Source organism: Nematolebias whitei, chromosome 16 (genome assembly GCF_014905685.2).
Source record: "Nematolebias whitei isolate Nwh7 chromosome 16, NemWhi1, whole genome shotgun sequence".
Taxonomy (NCBI): domain Eukaryota; kingdom Metazoa; phylum Chordata; class Actinopteri; order Cyprinodontiformes; family Rivulidae; genus Nematolebias; species Nematolebias whitei.
Window position 1 is genome coordinate 20,753,892 of NC_056513.1, and position 17,285 is coordinate 20,771,176.

Here is a 17,285-nt window from a genome sequence, read left to right on the forward strand (position 1 = left end):
TTTTTTTTTTTTTTTTTTTTTAATCTGAGTTTTTCCTCCATGTTTCTTTGACAGAAAGTCAAGGACATGACCTTCAAGGAGGGGCAGGAGTTCAAGGTCCGCATCAAGCCTGATAGTGACTGCAACAGGTATGTGTTAAATGGGTGTTTGGAAATCCAGATTATTTTTGCTCAAGGGGGATCTTGATGTAACAAAGTTCTCAGATTAACCCTCCCTTTTTACCACTCTAACCTCTAATCTGACTCCACTGCAGCTTTGCTATCAACATTGGGCACGATGCTGAGAACATTGCGATGCACTTCAACCCTCGCTTCGACTCCAACAGCATCGTCTGCAACCACTTGTCTGGCGGGTCCTGGGGTGACGAGCAAAAAGAGGGATATTTACCGTTTTCTCGAGGGGAAGAATGCAAGGTGTGTATAAAGTAGATGGGGAAAATATACAATGACTTTTTTTTTTTTTTTTTTGACTGTTTGCATTCTTGAGTGTTTGACAGCACAAAACGAACTGACGTTTTTGGTTCCCCTCTTCTCCCTCTACTTTAGTTCTACATCAACTTCAACATGGAGCAGTTTTACATCAAACTTCCTGATGGCAGCATGATGAACTTCCCCAACCGCCTGGGAGACGTCAAGTACAAGTACTTTGACGTCAGCGGTGACGCAAGAATTGTGGGAATCAAGGTCAAATAAAGGCGATGAAATCCCTGAGTGGAAGCCCTTTGCTTGTTGCTGAATTAGTTGTGTTTACTGATTCCAGATCTGATCATGTTTGTCATAATGGTGTCGTCATAAACCGTCTCAGTACACTGACTGTAGTATGATGTAAACCCTTAAGAGGGAGCCAAAACCTATTTTACATCACTGCCCTCCCTGCTTTGCAGCTCATCAGTAACTGTCAATAAAAACTGAAAAAAAGAACAGTGGCTCTTTATTTGTTTAAAAGATTTGACTTGATGAAAGATTACAAATCAGTAGAATTAGTTTATTTGAAAACTTAACACAAACCACATTAGTCACATTGAAGAAAAGATAAAACCAAAGATAATCTTCTATAACCGTTAACATTGTGCACGCAGTGTGAACACACACCATGGAACGAACCTGCAGAGTGTCAAACGGTAATGGGACAAAATTCAACAGGATCAAGATGAAGTGGAGACAATTGACAGCAGGACTCTAAAGAGCTCCGTCAACCCTGAGGAATGTAACGCAATGCAGCAACATTCACTGGAGGGTGAGGAAATGTGTCTACTGGTACGTGGGTTAGATGTGTGTGAAATTAAAGGCAAATTAAAGTTTTAATTTAATAAAAATTGAATAGTTGGAGACAAAGAGGGTTTTAATTCAGCCAAAATAAAATGTGTTTCTGAACAATGTCCTCTAAAGCGGGTGTTTTCAAACTTTCAGGGTCTGGGGGACCCTTTACAGGACAAATATTTCCAGGGACTTATTTTAATTAGTGGAGTGGTGAGGAGGTTAAAGGTGGGCCTGTGATCGTAAGATCGTCAGTTCAACTCCCGGTTCCGACATGGAGATGTCAGCTCTGCTCCACACAGAAGGCTGTGGTTGCATCAGGAAGGGCATTCGGTGTAAAAATAATTTTCAAGTCTTTGTGCTGCTTGGTTCGCTGTGGCGACCCCTGAAGAAGAGAGCAGCTGAAAGAAGAAAATAGTTTATGTATGTTTGTGCCCCGAGACTTCTGTTGTGACTTGGTGCTGTATAAATGAACAGAATGATAAACTTCATGCTGATTGAAATTTGTTTACTGTCATTTTAATAGCCATGGGAAACATGTTTTTACTGTAAAATTGGTCCTTGTATTTAACCACTTTTTCAAATATGACATAACTAATAATTCACTTATTCTGAGGACCTCCAAGTTACTTCTCGTGGACCCCTGGGGGTCCAGGGACCCCAGTTTGAGAACCTCTGCTCTAAAGACCTGATGTGCCCATGAGTTTTCTTGTTCGCTGTTACAGTTCCTGTAGTGGGGTTGACACAACTGACCCGAGATCAGCCCTGCTTGACCCTGCAGACTGACCCTTCTGGGCTAAGTAATCTTTATAGTTCCGAGTCAGCAGAGTGTACAGAAAGGGGTTGATGCAGCTGTTCCCGTAGGTCAAACAAGTGACAAAAAAATTGACATAATTATGGGCAGCTGGAGACAAAGCTATGAGCGAGTCTGGAGAGAACAGTTTAGCGAGCTGCCACCCCCAAAAAGGTAAGAAACAAGCCCAGTATGCTACTACAATGCTTAAGATCATTGATAAGACTTTTTGTTTGAGTCCTTTCCTCCGAGCAGAGCAGCTGCTACCTCCTGAACTAGCCTGGACTGTCCAGTAGCGCCTGGCTAAACCAGCATACAACCCAACAATTACCAGTCCAGGGCCTAAAACACTTGTGAAAAACAGTACTGTGATGTAAGCCTTGAAGGCCTCAGGTGTCCAGGTGGGGAAGCAAATTCTTTTCACCAATCCGGCCACGTTAGGTTTGCCCTCCTGGAGTCGGATCATCACCATCATTGGAAGAGTCAGGGTGAAAGCTAATCCCCAGATAAATCCAGCGGCGAGGCGTCTGTTGCGTGTTGACGATCGGTGCGCGCTGAAGGGCTTGGCCACCGCCCGGTATCGTTCCAAGCTCATGGCGACCAAAATAAAGACGCTGGCGTGCATGGTGAGGAGGTCGAGGCTCAGCAAGATGCGACAGCCCGCCTCGCCGAACATCCAGTCGTGGGCGATGTAGGTGCAGACGACAAAAGGGATGGTGGAGAGATAGAGCAGGTCAGCCAGAGCCAAGTTAGTGATGTAAACATACATGGAGCCCGTCCGGCACAAAGCAGCCGAGCGAGTAATGATGAGCGTGTAAGTGTTGCCTGCCACCCCCAGGGCGCACATAGCCAAAAGCGTAGCAGCAAGCAGGAACGTCACCCACAGACCTCCACTGCCTCCTGCACCACTTCCACCACCTTGGTGGGCGCCGTCTCCACCGTCTGGGCTCAGGCCAAGTCCCAGATGGGAAGTGATGTTGGCATTAGACGTGTAGTTCATCGCAGGTTTACAGATTTATCAGAGGATCTTGGTAAAATGACTCCTCCAAACGAAATGGGGGGGAAATATCTTGCGAACTATCCAAATAGGAAGTGATAATTTCTTGAAAGCTGATGAGACTTGTTCAGTCTAACCAAAGAAAGAACAGAAAAGAAATAAAACGTTGGTCACATCAACAGCTGTATTTATTCTTAGAGCAGATGCAAATCCAATACTCACATAAGCAGCTGTATCCACGCCAAAGCTGCCTGTAGCTTGCAGCGTGCACCATGTTTTCTGCATTAATAACAGTCTTTCTTTAAAACAGCATGATTCCAGCCATCAGGACACCTTGCACATCAGTGCTGTTCTCTGTGAAAGACCTCAGTAATCTCTCCGTTGGTCTCCGAGGTTAAGTGAACTGACCCGAGTCATTTGAGACCAATAGAAAAGCACGCTGCCTCTCAAAAATGGACAATCCACACTGAAAGTCCTTGATAGAAAACTTCCGTAGTGCCCGGTTGTTCTTGAAGGGGCTTCGGCTGCTGACATCTCTGGAGTAGTTCCCATCATGAGGAGAAAAATCCTTTTTTCTTTCGTTCAACGTTACATGTTGTTGTGAGAACTCCCACACGAAATTAACTTGAACGAATCTGCAGCCAACACATAAATGAGCCAATTTTCCTGAAGTTTCTCTCCTTAAGCGAACCTTTAAGGCATCACGGTAAAATCCAACGTTTCCTAAATGTTCTTAATGATTTCCAGCAGATTTTGCTGAATCCCTTTGGTTTCACGTGGTGGCAGATGAGTAATCAGAGTCCCCTTGGCTTCTGAGCACAGCTTTGACACTCATGCTTTTTTTATTTCTTTTTGTCACACCTCTTTCACATCTGTCCTCCCTCTTTCTCATCAGGGTGAAAAACTGGCACGGCGTCGCAGATTTATGCGACATTGCTTTCGAGCTTCAACCTGCTGCTCGAGAGCACCGAGGTGTAGATTTAGACACCACAGAACTGTTGGCAGCAGCAACTCTCTGCTACTACACGAACATTTCAGGAAATTTCTGTTTAATTAAATATTTTCATTTGTTACAATTTCCATTATGGTTGTTAACGTACGGTTACATTGTTTTGCTTAGTGTAACTCCTCTTGAGTTGGTTCTTTAACATCTGTTGTCAAAATACTTATTGCAATGTCAGGCACCTAATAAATAAGAAAATGTTAATTGAAAAATCAAAAAAAAAATTACTAGTTATTGATAATTCTTTGTCAGTCAGCTGTTGTCAAATGGAAAAATGCCTCTAAAGATAAGAAAAGCACAAAACTAAACTCTTAAACAAAATATTCTAAACGTTGCACCACATGGAGGTGCTGTTGAACCACTGAATGGTTTTGTAGTTTCTGAACATTTTCAAGCACATTGTTTTTTTTTTTATTAAAAGAACACCTATAAATATAAAACAATGCGTGTACGTTTCAAAGAATATGGTGTAGAAACAGAGAAAATTAGTGATTTATTGATAGTGATTAAACATTTATGAAGCCTTAAGAATTGTCGATATTTCTGCATAAATATCACCTAAAACATTATCAGGTTTTCACACAAGTCCTAAAAGTTGTTCAGTCCTGCTCACCGGCTTGGAGACATTTTAGCCCGTTCCTCTGAACAGAACAGCTTCAGCTCTGGATGTTGGTGGTTTCCTCACATCAACTGCTGCTTCAGGTCCTTCCACAACATCTGGATTGGATTAAAAGGTCAGGACTTTTGACTTGGCCATTCCAAAACATGAACTTTATTCTTCTTGAGCCATTCTTTGGGAGAACCATCATTGTTGCTGCATGACCCACTTTCTCTTGAGAGTCAGTTCATGGACAGATGTCTTGACATTTTCCTTTTAGAATTCTCTGATATAATTCAGAATTCATTGTTCCATCAATGATGGGAAACTGTCCTGGCTCAGATACGACCACCACCACGTTCCACAGATGGGATTATGTTCTTATACAGGTATGCAGAGTTTTCCTTTCTCTAAACATACAGTAACGCTGATCATTTGAACCAAAAAGTTATATTTTGGTCTTATCCGTCCACAAACCATTCTTCCAGTAGTCTTCTCGCTTGTTCACGTGATCTTTAGCAAAGTGCAGTTGAGCAGCAATGTTCTTGTTGGAGAGCAGTAGCTTCTCCTTCAACCCTGCCATGACACCATTGTTGTTCAGTGTTCTCCTGATGGTGGACTCATGAACATTAACATTAGTGAATGTGAGAGAGACCTTCAGTTGTTTAGAAGTTACCTTGGGGTCCTTTGTGACCTCTCCGACTATTCCATGCCTTTCTCTTCGAGTCATCTTTGCTGGTCCACCACTCCTGGGGAGGGTAACAATGGTCTTGAATTTCCTCCATTTGTACACAATCTTTCTGACTGTGGATTGATTGACATCCCATTGATTGAAAACACCTGACTCTAATTTCACCTTCAAACCACTAATCCAAGAGGTTCACATACTTTTACCGCTCACAAATATGTAATATTGGATCATTTTCCTAAATATATAAATGTCCAAGTCTAATATTTTTGTCTCATTTGTTTAACTGGGTCCTCTTTATCTACTTTTAGGACTTGTGTGAAAATCTGATGATGTTTTAAGTCATAGTTGTGCAGAAATATAGACAATTCTAAAGGCTTCATAAACTTTCAAGCACCACTGTTTGGTGGTTTTAATCTTTACAGTTGAGTCCAGGATAAGATTAGTTCACGTATAAAATATATAAATAATATTGAATTTACTTTAAAATGCACATTATTTTCTACATAATCACCTTCAGAATGACAAATGTTTAATACCATCTATAAAGGTAGAAACAAAAACATTATTTATAGTACTACATGTTTGTACAGAGACCATTATAAAGATGAGTTATTAGCCCAAGTTTAATTTAAAAAGCAGTATATTTATTTTCTATAAAAAGTCCCCAGGCACACAGGAAGCAGTTAGTGTTTACCATCAGCAGAAGCCGCCACAATTATCAAGAGAAAATGTACAAGAGAAAAGAGAAATGACCCCAACTGAGAAGTCTAAATTTTAATGTGCAGTTAAGAAGCTTTTCAAAATATAAATGAAAATATGTCAGACTGAAGTTATTGTTCCTTTATACTAATTGAGAATGTTTTTCCCCCCCGTTTTGAACTTGATTAACTTTTTTTTTTGTTTGTTTAGATGAATCAACAGGCTGTAGTGCGACGTCAGCCGTGATTAGGATGAGATTTTAGCGTCTGTAGACACTCCGACGAGGATCGTATCGTGGTTCGAACAGATCTTGGGCTGACGAGCTGAGAACAGGTCCTCTGATTCATCAGTGTTTGTGCTTGAACGTCGCCTCCACTAGAACACAAACAGAAACACAAACAGATTTCATTTCACACGAGCTGACAAATGATGCCTTTCTAATAATTAGTATAGGTTCAATATTTCCAAATCTACTGAAATGTGTATTTTTATTTGTCATTACTTTTCATGCATCCACTTAAGTTCTCCCCTTTTGATGCAATGTAATAAAGTTGCTCATGTAGTAAAAACAGAAATAGTCCCCCCTTTGGTTCCCTGTCAAATTTAGAATATATTTCAAAATCTTACTTCTAACCTACAAAGCCCTCACCAACCTAGCTCCATCTTATATTACAGATCTTATTGCCCCATATTTTCCTAACAGAGCACTTCACTCTCAGACTGCAGGCTTACTTGTGGTTCCTAAAGTTTCCAAGAAAAGTATGGGAGGAAGATCTTCCAGTTATCAGGCTCCTCTCTTGTGGAACTAACTTCCAGTTTCTGTCCATGAGGCTGACACATTATCCAGTTTTAAGACTGGACGTAAGACTTTCCTTTTTGATAAATCCTATAGTTAGTAGCTTGTTATGCCATAGACTTGAGACTACTGGAGAACAAATTGACCTAATTTCCTTAAATTAATTGTTAAAATTGAATAGTTTTCATTTGATACTATTTCTATCTTAACATGTGCTTCTTGACCTGCCATTGTGTATCTGTTCCTCCTTCCTGTTCCTCTCAAACCCAGCTGCTTGAAGCAAATGGCCGCTTGTCCTGAGCCTGGTTCTGCTAAAGGTTTCTTCCTCATGAGGAAGTTTTTCCTTTCCACTGTCGCCTTCATGCTTGTTCAAGATGAGAGTTCTGTGATGAATTTAAACTTAAAGCAGTCTGCTCCTCAGATGAATAATGTTAAAATTTACTTTTTATATATATGAATGTTTCTGTTCAGTGCCCTGAGATGACGTCTGTTGTGACTTGGTGCTATATAAATAAACTGAATTAAATAAAATAGAATTTATTTGTCATTGAGCTTGAACTACTATTATGCTACTTCTAACTTACTTCATCAAGACTACTTAAGGAAAAAAAAAAAAACTATTACGCCATTTGAATTTTAATCATATCACAATTTGTAATTATTTCCACAAAATACCACAGTTTTACACATTTAAAAAGAATAATATTTCCTTTTTTTATTTTAAAGGTCACTTAGCATAATCCGGGTTCTAGACCTGATTCTGTTAAGGAACCAATGAACAAAAGTTCCTTCTTATCAGTTAAGTTTCTTATTATTAATAGAAAATACCCATATTGAAAACAATGAGAAAAATGAATAAATCAATGGTAAGAAGTAATCATTAATAACTACAGGAAAACTGTTGAGTACTTACTTGAGTACTCTTGAGGGGACATGGGCGTACTCATGACATCATTGAAGTGTTTTAGCCAGTCCTGCTGGTCACCCTCGGTCTCACAAGTAAACAGGAAGCAGCGATCAGGTGTTTTTATTGTGATGCCGTATTGCCAGGCACCATTGCAGTGGCTGCCAGTGGGCAAGTCAGCTAGTGCAAAGTATCCATGGTCACTGTTCCCCAAGAACACTTCCCCTCTAGCAAAGGCATCCTTCAAACACGGGGAAAAAAAGAAGAAGCAACCATGAAGATCACATTTCATCTCTAATGTATAGTAGTATTTATTACTACGTATTCAGTTTGTTTTGTCACTAAATGAGTAGGTTTATGTTTGGATATTGGGTTAAAACAAATTAATTAAATTAGAAAAAGTAGCCAAGCGTATTCATATTTACAAAAATATTGCCCAAATAAGTAACAAATAACAGCACGGTGAGAGACACAACAACTGATGATGCTAAGTAATGCTAAGAAAATATCTAAAAAGGTCTAAAAACTGCAGAAAGTTTTGAATTTAGGATACTACAAGTTTGTGATTTCCAAAGGTGGGGTCAGGACAGCAGCGTGGGTGGAGAAAACCAGGTGTGGAGTCTTCAGAATTTCTATATACAGTAAATCGTGTTAATTTTAAAAAGGGCACGAATATCTTTAAAAATGGATAAATTAGGTTGATTATGGCTTATTAGCAATGTTTGTACATTTACCCTGTGATAATTACAGGACACGAGTTTCTGCAATTATCAGGTGCTATGTCAATGTCTGAGGGATTTGAATCTTGGGCAGAAAACCTGGGGGTGGCAGGTGGGTCTGGACCCCATCAATTATGGAAAAACAAAAAATGGACCCCCTCCACAATAAATCATATGAGAAAATTATAATATAATTTTAAGCAATATAAAGACAATAAATCATTTCTGTGGTAACTATATTTTTTTACAGAATGTTTTTTTTAATAGGGCTGGACAATATGTCGATATCGATATATATCGCGATATACTTTTATTCAATAACAGTAATGTGAGTTTTAAGAACTTTTTCGATATTGCGATATGATTACAGCGTTTCACTGACGCATTTCTTTTTCTGTTCGTGTTGAAGCAGCCGCTTCAATTTCAACCCAAACAGAAAAAGCTGCGACACAACTACGTAAGTGCGTGGCGACGTAGATGTTACGCAGAGCTCGAGTCCAGAAGGAGTTAGCGGTAGCAGGCTAGGCTAATCTCCAACGCGTGTTAAGTTTTCATTTCAAATCGAGTGCCCATGACCATCAGAATGTGACTGAACAAGCTTTCACGAGTGAAGAGAAAACAGATGACATAACTGATAAAAGAGGAAAGACTAATTTGGCGGTGTGGAAGTGGTTTGGCTAGCTAAGATCCGATAAACTGCAGGTTTCAGTGTGCTACAAAATGTGACGGAGAGTCGTTCCAGCTAGCGGTGGGAACACATCTAACTTGTTCCACTCGACAGAATACGCTGAGAGTCAGAAGATGAAGCACAATAAAAGTTTGAGCCAACGTGTCCCTGAAACAACACCCCCAGCTGTATCAAAAGAGAAACCCATGCAGCAAACACAGACGCTTGCTGCATGGGTTATATTGTTTAAAGTTCAAACTATTAATATTGACAAAGTTAACAGTTTTATGTTTATTTGACGGTGATTTCAACTTTCTTTGAAGGCTAAATACAAATAAAAGATGAACATGAATTTATTTGTACAGTTTTTCTGAGGCTTTTATATTGTTTATATCGATATCGAATTATATCGTTATCGACCGAAATTAAGTATTGCAATAAGTTTTGGCCATATCGTCCTGTCCTAATGTTTAAAGAAAAAAAGTATAGTTCCACAGACATTATTTCTGCCATCACTGTCATTAGTTCATATGTCAAAAGCCAACTACAAGTCATTTACTTCCCATCAGCCCCCGCTGCACTTTGCATCAAAATGTCAACTTTCTAAACCAGAAAATCCTCGTTAAATACCAACTGAGGAACTGTGTTAATAAACATTTAGCCTTTTAAAAGTGTTTTTGATCACTTTGAAATTTACACTTAGCATTCATTTCACTTTCATGATTTACAGTCGCAGCATGGCGGCTCAGCTGGTATCGGCTCGGGATCTTTCTGGGTGTAGTTTGCATGTTCTCTCTGTGCATGTGTGGGTTTTCTCCGGGTGCTCCAGTTTCCTCCCACAGACCAAAAACATGCATTTTAGGCTGATTGGTAACTCTAAATTGTCCCTAGTTGTGAGTGAGAGAGTGAATGGTTGGTTGTCTCGTTTGTCTTTATGTGTCCATAATGGACTGGAGACCCGCCTCTCACACAGTGATGGCTGGACACGGGCACCAGTGACCCCCCACGACCCAAAAAGGAAGAAGCGGGTAAAAGATAATGGATTTATGGTTTCTGTTAAAATGTACCACTAGCTTGTTTTCTGTACTCATCTTTCTACCCCTTAACTGTATTTTTACTTTTTATTTTGTTTGAGTGTACTTCCTGTCTTTAAGTTACACTAAAGTTCTGTTTTGACCCGTTTCAGCTGCAGCCTGTTTGTATCCACGCCTCAGTGTGTACAGTTCCTCATTTGTACTTTGCCAGATTCTTGTTGTCAACACCATTTGTTTTTGATTTGGTTCTGAAACGAGTTTATGTTCAATTCCAACGTTAAAATTGAGTTTTCCATTTCCCTGCCCGCCCGCTCGCCTCTAGACTGCATTCGAGTCCTACGCCTCAGTATACCTCTATTTAGGAGTGCCACACCTCCAAATATTAATACATTCAGTCTTTTTCAAGTAAGCTTCATTTCATAAGCATTCACAAACCACAACTTATAATAGCCAAGACGTAATTTAGCTATTGCTTAACTTGTCAGATTGCATTTCATCGAGCAGCTTCCTTCATACATTCCTGCAAACACTCGAGACTTCCTGTTTCTCTCGTTTCAGTTTTCCTTGTCCAACTCTCCGAGGCTAGGTCTGACCTTTCAGTCATTTGGTAGCTTTAACTATTGCATCTCTCCCTTAATCTGTTACATCAGTAACACTGCTAGCTTGAACTAAAGCAACCTCTTTTATAAGGTCTTTGCCAAAGGCCCTGAAGTAAACCCCATTTTGACTCATTCGGAATCAACTACAACTCTTCCACAGAACAGACTGAAGACATATTTAAAATACTGCACTTAGTTTTGTCTATATATGAGTCACTATAACTTATTGCAGCAAGGCAATTCTCTATAAACCTCATTTTGGCTTCAAGGTAGAAAATACTGTAAGTATAACTGAGTTAAGAAGGAAATAAAAACTCCTATATTGCCCTCTCAACACTCAGTCAAGACGACTTTATATTACCAACATTATTTACCTCATCTAATATGCTCGCCTTCTCCCTGCACTTCCCACGATGCTCATTTAAATCTCTGCGCAGTGAACTCATCAAAGCACAACCACTTGATGATTTGTTGTCTAGAAACAAAAGCTTACGCCAACACGCTGGCTAAAGAAATACAGTATGTTTATTTTATACGATTTAGACGGTGGTGTGTGTTGAGAGATGTCGTACCAGTGGGTCTTTGAAGTACATGAGTCGTCTGCGATCCAGTGTGAACCAGCGTTTCTTGAACCCTTCTGTTTGCTACGCAGACAAACATACAAACAAAGGCAGAAGATGAAGTTTATGAATGTGGCTACTTGGTCTGAAACATATTGAAGTCATCATTATATCTTCAAGGAAGTTTTTTTTTTCTTCCCCTTATCAGGTTTCAGGAATCCCCGTCCATTTCAAGGTCCTTCAAAAGCGGACATCCTAAATTTGAGTCACTTAACTAACTGATGATTTGAATATTTCAAAACTTGTGAGAAAATAATCATTTTCTTTATTGCATATTACTGGTTGTATAGCGCTGTAGTTACCCTATGAAAAAGCATACGTATCATAACGATATCTCATAAGGCTGTATATGGGCTCAAATTCCAAGTAAAAAATATTTTGCTAGTGTAAAAAAAGATTTGTAATCTTGTAAAAAAAAATGTATTTGGATTAAAAAAAAAAATCAAAAGTTACAAAACTTTTACGATGTTGAAAAACTTTTTTAAGTGTATGACATTTGTCCTGGATTTTACTCCTCTCAGCTGATTGGTCAATGTCATGTCTCTTGTGTGGGTGTGTATATATATATATATATATAGGAGCAGTGCGAGAGTTTGAGCTCTTTGAATTGAGAAAGCTCCTCGGATGAGGAGCGAAACGTCTTCAAATAAAGTCCAGTTGTTTTTGTCTTTTTTGAAGTTACTAAAGGTAGTTTCTCACTGGGCGGCTACTTAACGCAACTGGACTCAAAATTGAATAAAAAAAAAAAGTTAATTTCCCATTGTAGTTTGAAAAGACAAAAAGCTGGAAAGAGTTCCAGAAAGGCTGGAGACACCAGCAGTCGCAGCTCAGCAGGATAAAAGTATCCAAAATTCAAAATGTTTTATGAAACTAGATCATCTGCAGTTTCTCCATTGCAGACACTGAGAAAAGAGATACTTCCTCTAAAAGAAATAAAAACTGTTAAATTCACAAGATTTAAAATAACTGATTGCACACAAACACATACACACGTACAGACACACAAAACTCACTGAGGGACATTTGATTGACTTAAAATAAAATGTTCTTGCAAAATAAATTGAGACAAGTCATAATAGATAAAAGTAAAAAAAAAAAAAAGAAGGAATTTACCATAAAAAGTTGCATGGATGAAGCTCAAATAATTAAAATATATCATTAAATTCATCTTACAAGAAAACCATAAAATATGATTTTTTTTGTTCAGTCAACATTTTGATTCCAGCTAGTCCTTTCGTAATAACCAATAAATCAATTAACCGCATGAGAAATGAAAATGATCTACCTCATTTTCATTTATCGGCTTTATCGTTTCTTCGTGTCTCTCTCTTTCTACTGAAGACACTGGATGACAAATGGCTCAACTCCGGTGCTCTTCACTGATCCCTCCCTTTCTCTCTTCGCTTTAAAATCCATTTAAACCATTCAAAATCACATTTTTGGATCGTTAAAAGCAGCTAAGATGAGAAGGTAAGCTACAAGCTAAGCTAGCAGGCCGACTTCGGAAAAAAAAAAAACTCAGTCTTGTTGAAGCTCCAAAATTCACGGTTGAAACCCGTGCCTCCGTGTAAAAAGTTGTTTTTCTCTGCAAAAAGAAGCTGTGAACTTGTTTACTGATTTGTTTTATTAAAAGCTTTGTGGAAAATGCTATGCTAAAGAGCTTGAACCACACTGAGTATCTGCCATTTTGAGAAGTTACAAAAAGGAAGGAGACAGCCCATGTCACGTCAAGGGGCCTCCCTCCCATTTTTCGTAAAGAGACACACTGCTTGCTCCCTCACTATCCATCCTTCAGTTCAAACAGTCTTATACTGCCATCCAGTGATCAAAAAAGGTACTACACACAAAATAAATTAACCAACATTTCTTCTCAAATTTGACAATAATTACTAATTATTGTCAAATTTCAAACAATATTATCGTTTATCGCAATAATTTCTAAGACAATCGCCCAGCAAAATTTGTTATCGTGACAGGCCTAATTCCAGCACCTTAATGCGGTATCAACTTTCTCTTTATGTATTCAGTTTAAGGTGAACAAGTCAGAAGTTTTACATTTAAAATATCAAAAGGAACTACCAGGTTTCATTGCTTTAGTATTGTCTAGATCCATTTTTAAGTTGTTTATTAAGGAACAGATAGGAACCTTGATTGTGTATTTGCTTGAATCTACAGATTTACTCACTCTGGGACCTGTTTTCTCCATGTATCCTTCCTTGAGGAAGTTCCGAGTGAGTCTGGGTACAAGCTGAAAGCAAACATTAAGAAAATAAAATCATTTTCTAGTACCATCTGCCAGTAAATGCATCCAAATACATAATTCTGGTAGGTTTGTGTCTTCACCTCAGCATCAGTTGCCCCAGGGAACGCCACCTTTAGGTAGTGAAGCTGAACTGCCCGGATTGAATTAAACCAGTCTACAATCTCCTATAAAACAGAAGTTAAAACAAAGAGTTGGCATTCATCATATATGTGTGACAGAAACAGAACAGAAAATGACCAAAATACTGGGGAAAACACAACAAAACCTACAGTTTATATGTTAACGTCTAGTTTAATTAATGCCTGTCTTGGCTTCATTTGGGAGATACTGCAAATTCTAACTTTTTCAGTTTTTCTGTTTCAAATCCAAATTAAAGCATTCCAAAAATTAATATATCCTCTTGTCTAGTTTGATGTACTCTGAGATTAAACCAAAATCTGAAACAAGAGATTCCAGGTCTGTTAAATGATCACAGCACCTGGTGTGTATCCTAACTTTCTGCAGTAGAAAGGCAGGTCATTACTCTTCTCTGATGTGGTTCTGCTGCAGACTCTCAAGCCTCTACAAACAAATCTCATGAGAACACTGAACTGCTCACCATACATCACCGTGTTGATGAAAGGCAGGGGATGACATATGTGATGCTTAAATGTCATGCGGTAATGGATTCCAACCGCCATCATAAACTAAAAACAAATGACCTTCTGAAGGTTTAGAGACTCTCTCACAATAAAATAAACCACAAAGTTGCTTTACTTATGAAACAAATGATAGGGCTGGGCGATATGGACCTAAATTAATATTTCAATATTTTTAAGATGAATGGCGATATACGATATATATCGATACTTTTTTCTTTCCATAAAGTAAAAAGAAAAATATATTTCTGAGTCAAAGCTTCGACCCATTTGTCACACAGGCACATTTATTAACAAACAGCTGTAACCGTTTCACTTGTGAAAATAATTGTCTCGTGGTCAATATACACATTTAGCTCAAAAACTAATTCATTAAAAATGATTACTTAGCATTATATGCCTGGCGTTATTAATTTTTTTCAAAATCAGCTGATTGAATATTGTAAATATGAAGTCACCAATGGCCAGGTGACCCAAACACTGCATCCTCAGACACTTATTCAGCTGTGTCGCCTTCACGACGTTAGCCCTGTTGTCTTTAATGTCTTGTTCCACAGTTAAGACTGGGACCGTGTCTTTAGCGATATGATAAGCCAATGCTTTATTAATGCTGCGCTGCCTCTCACTTTTCCTCTCATAAGGCACAGCATGGGTAAATGAGTTTTGTACCGTGGTTTGTTTCAGGAAAGGAGTCTGAAGTGAGGGGCTGGGTTTGTATTCAGTGAGGGAGAAAAGAGGGGCCGCATGAAGTTGAGCACAGACGGGGAGAAAAAGAAGAACTAGCGCATTTTCAAGTCTAATTATAACTCAACGTAGAAATACTGATATAAACGATAGAGCCCCATCTCATATCACATATGAAATTATCTTGATATTTTTTAAATATTGAGCTATCCCCCAGCCCTAATAGGTACATAACGTGAGTATCACTTAGCACTGTGTATATCAGGCTTCTGTTCACACTCATACGTACACAAGCAACACCTATAAACGCTGGATGTTCTGAAATGCACACCTTGCCATTATCATGATACACAAAGATATTGCGAGTGCTGTAGTCTTTGAGGTAGGTGATCTGCAAACCGTTGGGGTTTCCGATCTTCTCTGGCTGGAAAGAAGCGTTGATGCCGTCCACTTTGATGACTGCTTTGGGTTCTTTAGCCTAAAAAAAAGGGGGAACAACTGTGTAAAATGTAAAGCTAAATAATGTGTTTTTATTATGTTTTACAATAATGCAGGACTGGTGGGGGTAATTATGATAGTTTCACATTTGAGAGTTAACATTGGTATTAATAGTTAGTTATATCACTGAAAATAAAAGTCTTTGTAGCTTTTTCCACATACTAAATAAAAAAAAAATAGGTGAGGCAGAGAATAAATTGCTTGCAACTGGCAGCTTTTCAACCTAACAACACAAACTCCTGCATGATGGAGCCTAAACCGCATGAACAGTTATATCTTTAATATATGTGCTACCATATACTCCAATAAAGTCCATGCTCAATAATCCAGGTATACAATCCAACAATTTTCAGACAGTTTCTTTTTTGTGTGTGTGCTGAAACGTTTCACCTTCCATCCAGAAGGCTTCATCAGTCAATGAAACAAACAACATAAAACTGATTCTTCCCCCAACATCTTATTCCAAAGTGGAACAAACCAGTTATGTTGGTGCTAAGATGGACACTTTGGCACGCCCCCTCCTCTAGTGCCGGCCCTTTCCCTCGTCGACAGTCATAGCAAACTGGTTCAAAACCAACAAAGTCCATGCTCAATAATCCATGTATACAATCCAACAATTTTCAGTCAGGTCATCAGTTTTGTGTAGTGTGTTTCCTTGACTGATGAAGCCTTCTGGATGGAAGGTGAAACATTTCAGGAAAAAAAAAAAAAAAAAACTGTCCAGATGACGTAACTGAAAATTGTTGGATTGTATACCTGGATTATTGAGCATGGACTTTGTTGGTTTTGAACCAGTTTGACATGACTGTCGACGAGGGAGAGGGCCGGCACCGTGCCAAAGAGACCATCTTAGTATCAACATAACTGGTTTGTTCCACTTTGGAGTAAGCTGTAGGGGGAAGAATCAGTTTTGTGCTGTGTTTCCTTGACTGATGAAGCCTTCTGGATGGAAGGTGAAACGTTTCAGCACAAAAAAAAAAAAAAAAAAAAAAAAAAACTGTCCAGATGACCTGACTGAAAATTGTTGCATATACTCCATTATTTTTATGAGACAAGAATTACTATAATTACAGTTATAGGATTTTTATGTGCAAGCATACAAAACATAATTTGCTTAACATGAAAAAAGGAATTTGCACATTTAGTAACTTATCCTTAAACACAATCAGGAGTGCATTTGCATTTCCTACTGAAATATTTATGCATGAGTATTTCTTTGATTTTTATTTTACATCTATGACTTTCAAACCATAAAAATACTATTAAGGGCAAATTGCACACTGTGCTGAATCACTGATAACCATCATATTTTAGAGCCAAAACTAATCTGATTAGAAGTGTTTGTGGATGTTGTGCTTTACTGCTCTGACTTGAATTTCAGTGAGTACGGAAACACAGTCTGTGCTCGTACATTTCTTTTGTCACTGACCTTAACAAACAAACAACACAGCTATGCTTGTTTCAAAGGAGATTTAACAGCTGATTACATTTATTTCTCTTCTGCTTGTGAATATAATGAATCTTGGGATGAAATGTCAACAGGAGAAGGAGGAACAAATTGGCTTAGAGGCAGTCAGTTGGAAGAGAACCACACTATTATCTGACACTTTGTGGTCGATGGAAAGTGACAAAGAACATAGTTCGATTAAAAAAAAGATACATTTATTCAGTGAAATGCTACTTGTATTCGTAATAACTATTAAAAAGCATAAAATTTGTCTTTTCAAAAAATTTCCTTTTTTTCCATTCTCTCTTTTCTGCTTTTTCATGACAAATCCAGTGCTTCCCATCTTTCCAAATCTAAATGGGCCAAGTGTTGTTTTGTA

The 17,285-nt window shown here is 38.5% G+C and overlaps 3 protein-coding genes across 3 annotated transcripts in view; 1 reads left to right on the top strand and 2 right to left on the bottom strand.

Moving 5' to 3' along the window:
* The window catches only part of lgals2b (lectin, galactoside-binding, soluble, 2b), a 2,446-nt gene extending 1,526 nt beyond the window's left edge, over nt 1-920 (top strand). Inside the window, exons 2-4 of the mRNA XM_037690347.1 lie at nt 55-128; nt 254-413; nt 546-920. Of these exons, the coding sequence (XP_037546275.1) occupies nt 55-128; nt 254-413; nt 546-692 (381 nt within the window). The 3' untranslated portion in view covers nt 693-920. The remainder of the gene's footprint in view (nt 1-54; nt 129-253; nt 414-545) is intronic.
* A 1,055-nt stretch (nt 921-1,975) lies between these two features.
* LOC119422935 (urotensin-2 receptor) lies at nt 1,976-3,049 on the bottom strand. Its single transcript, XM_037690348.1, has one exon. It carries the CDS (start codon nt 3,047-3,049, stop codon nt 1,976-1,978), a length of 1,074 nt encoding a protein of 357 aa, XP_037546276.1.
* Nucleotides 3,050-6,008: 2,959 nt separating this feature from the next.
* Nucleotides 6,009-17,285, bottom strand: part of zgc:92360 (uncharacterized protein LOC436988 homolog) — a 506,378-nt gene continuing 495,101 nt past the window's right edge. Inside the window, exons 6-11 of the mRNA XM_037689784.1 lie at nt 15,293-15,439; nt 13,720-13,803; nt 13,562-13,624; nt 11,329-11,400; nt 7,747-7,978; nt 6,009-6,412 (exon numbers count right to left, since the gene is read on the bottom strand). Of these exons, the coding sequence (XP_037545712.1) occupies nt 6,384-6,412; nt 7,747-7,978; nt 11,329-11,400; nt 13,562-13,624; nt 13,720-13,803; nt 15,293-15,439 (627 nt within the window). The 3' untranslated portion in view covers nt 6,009-6,383. The remainder of the gene's footprint in view (nt 6,413-7,746; nt 7,979-11,328; nt 11,401-13,561; nt 13,625-13,719; nt 13,804-15,292; nt 15,440-17,285) is intronic.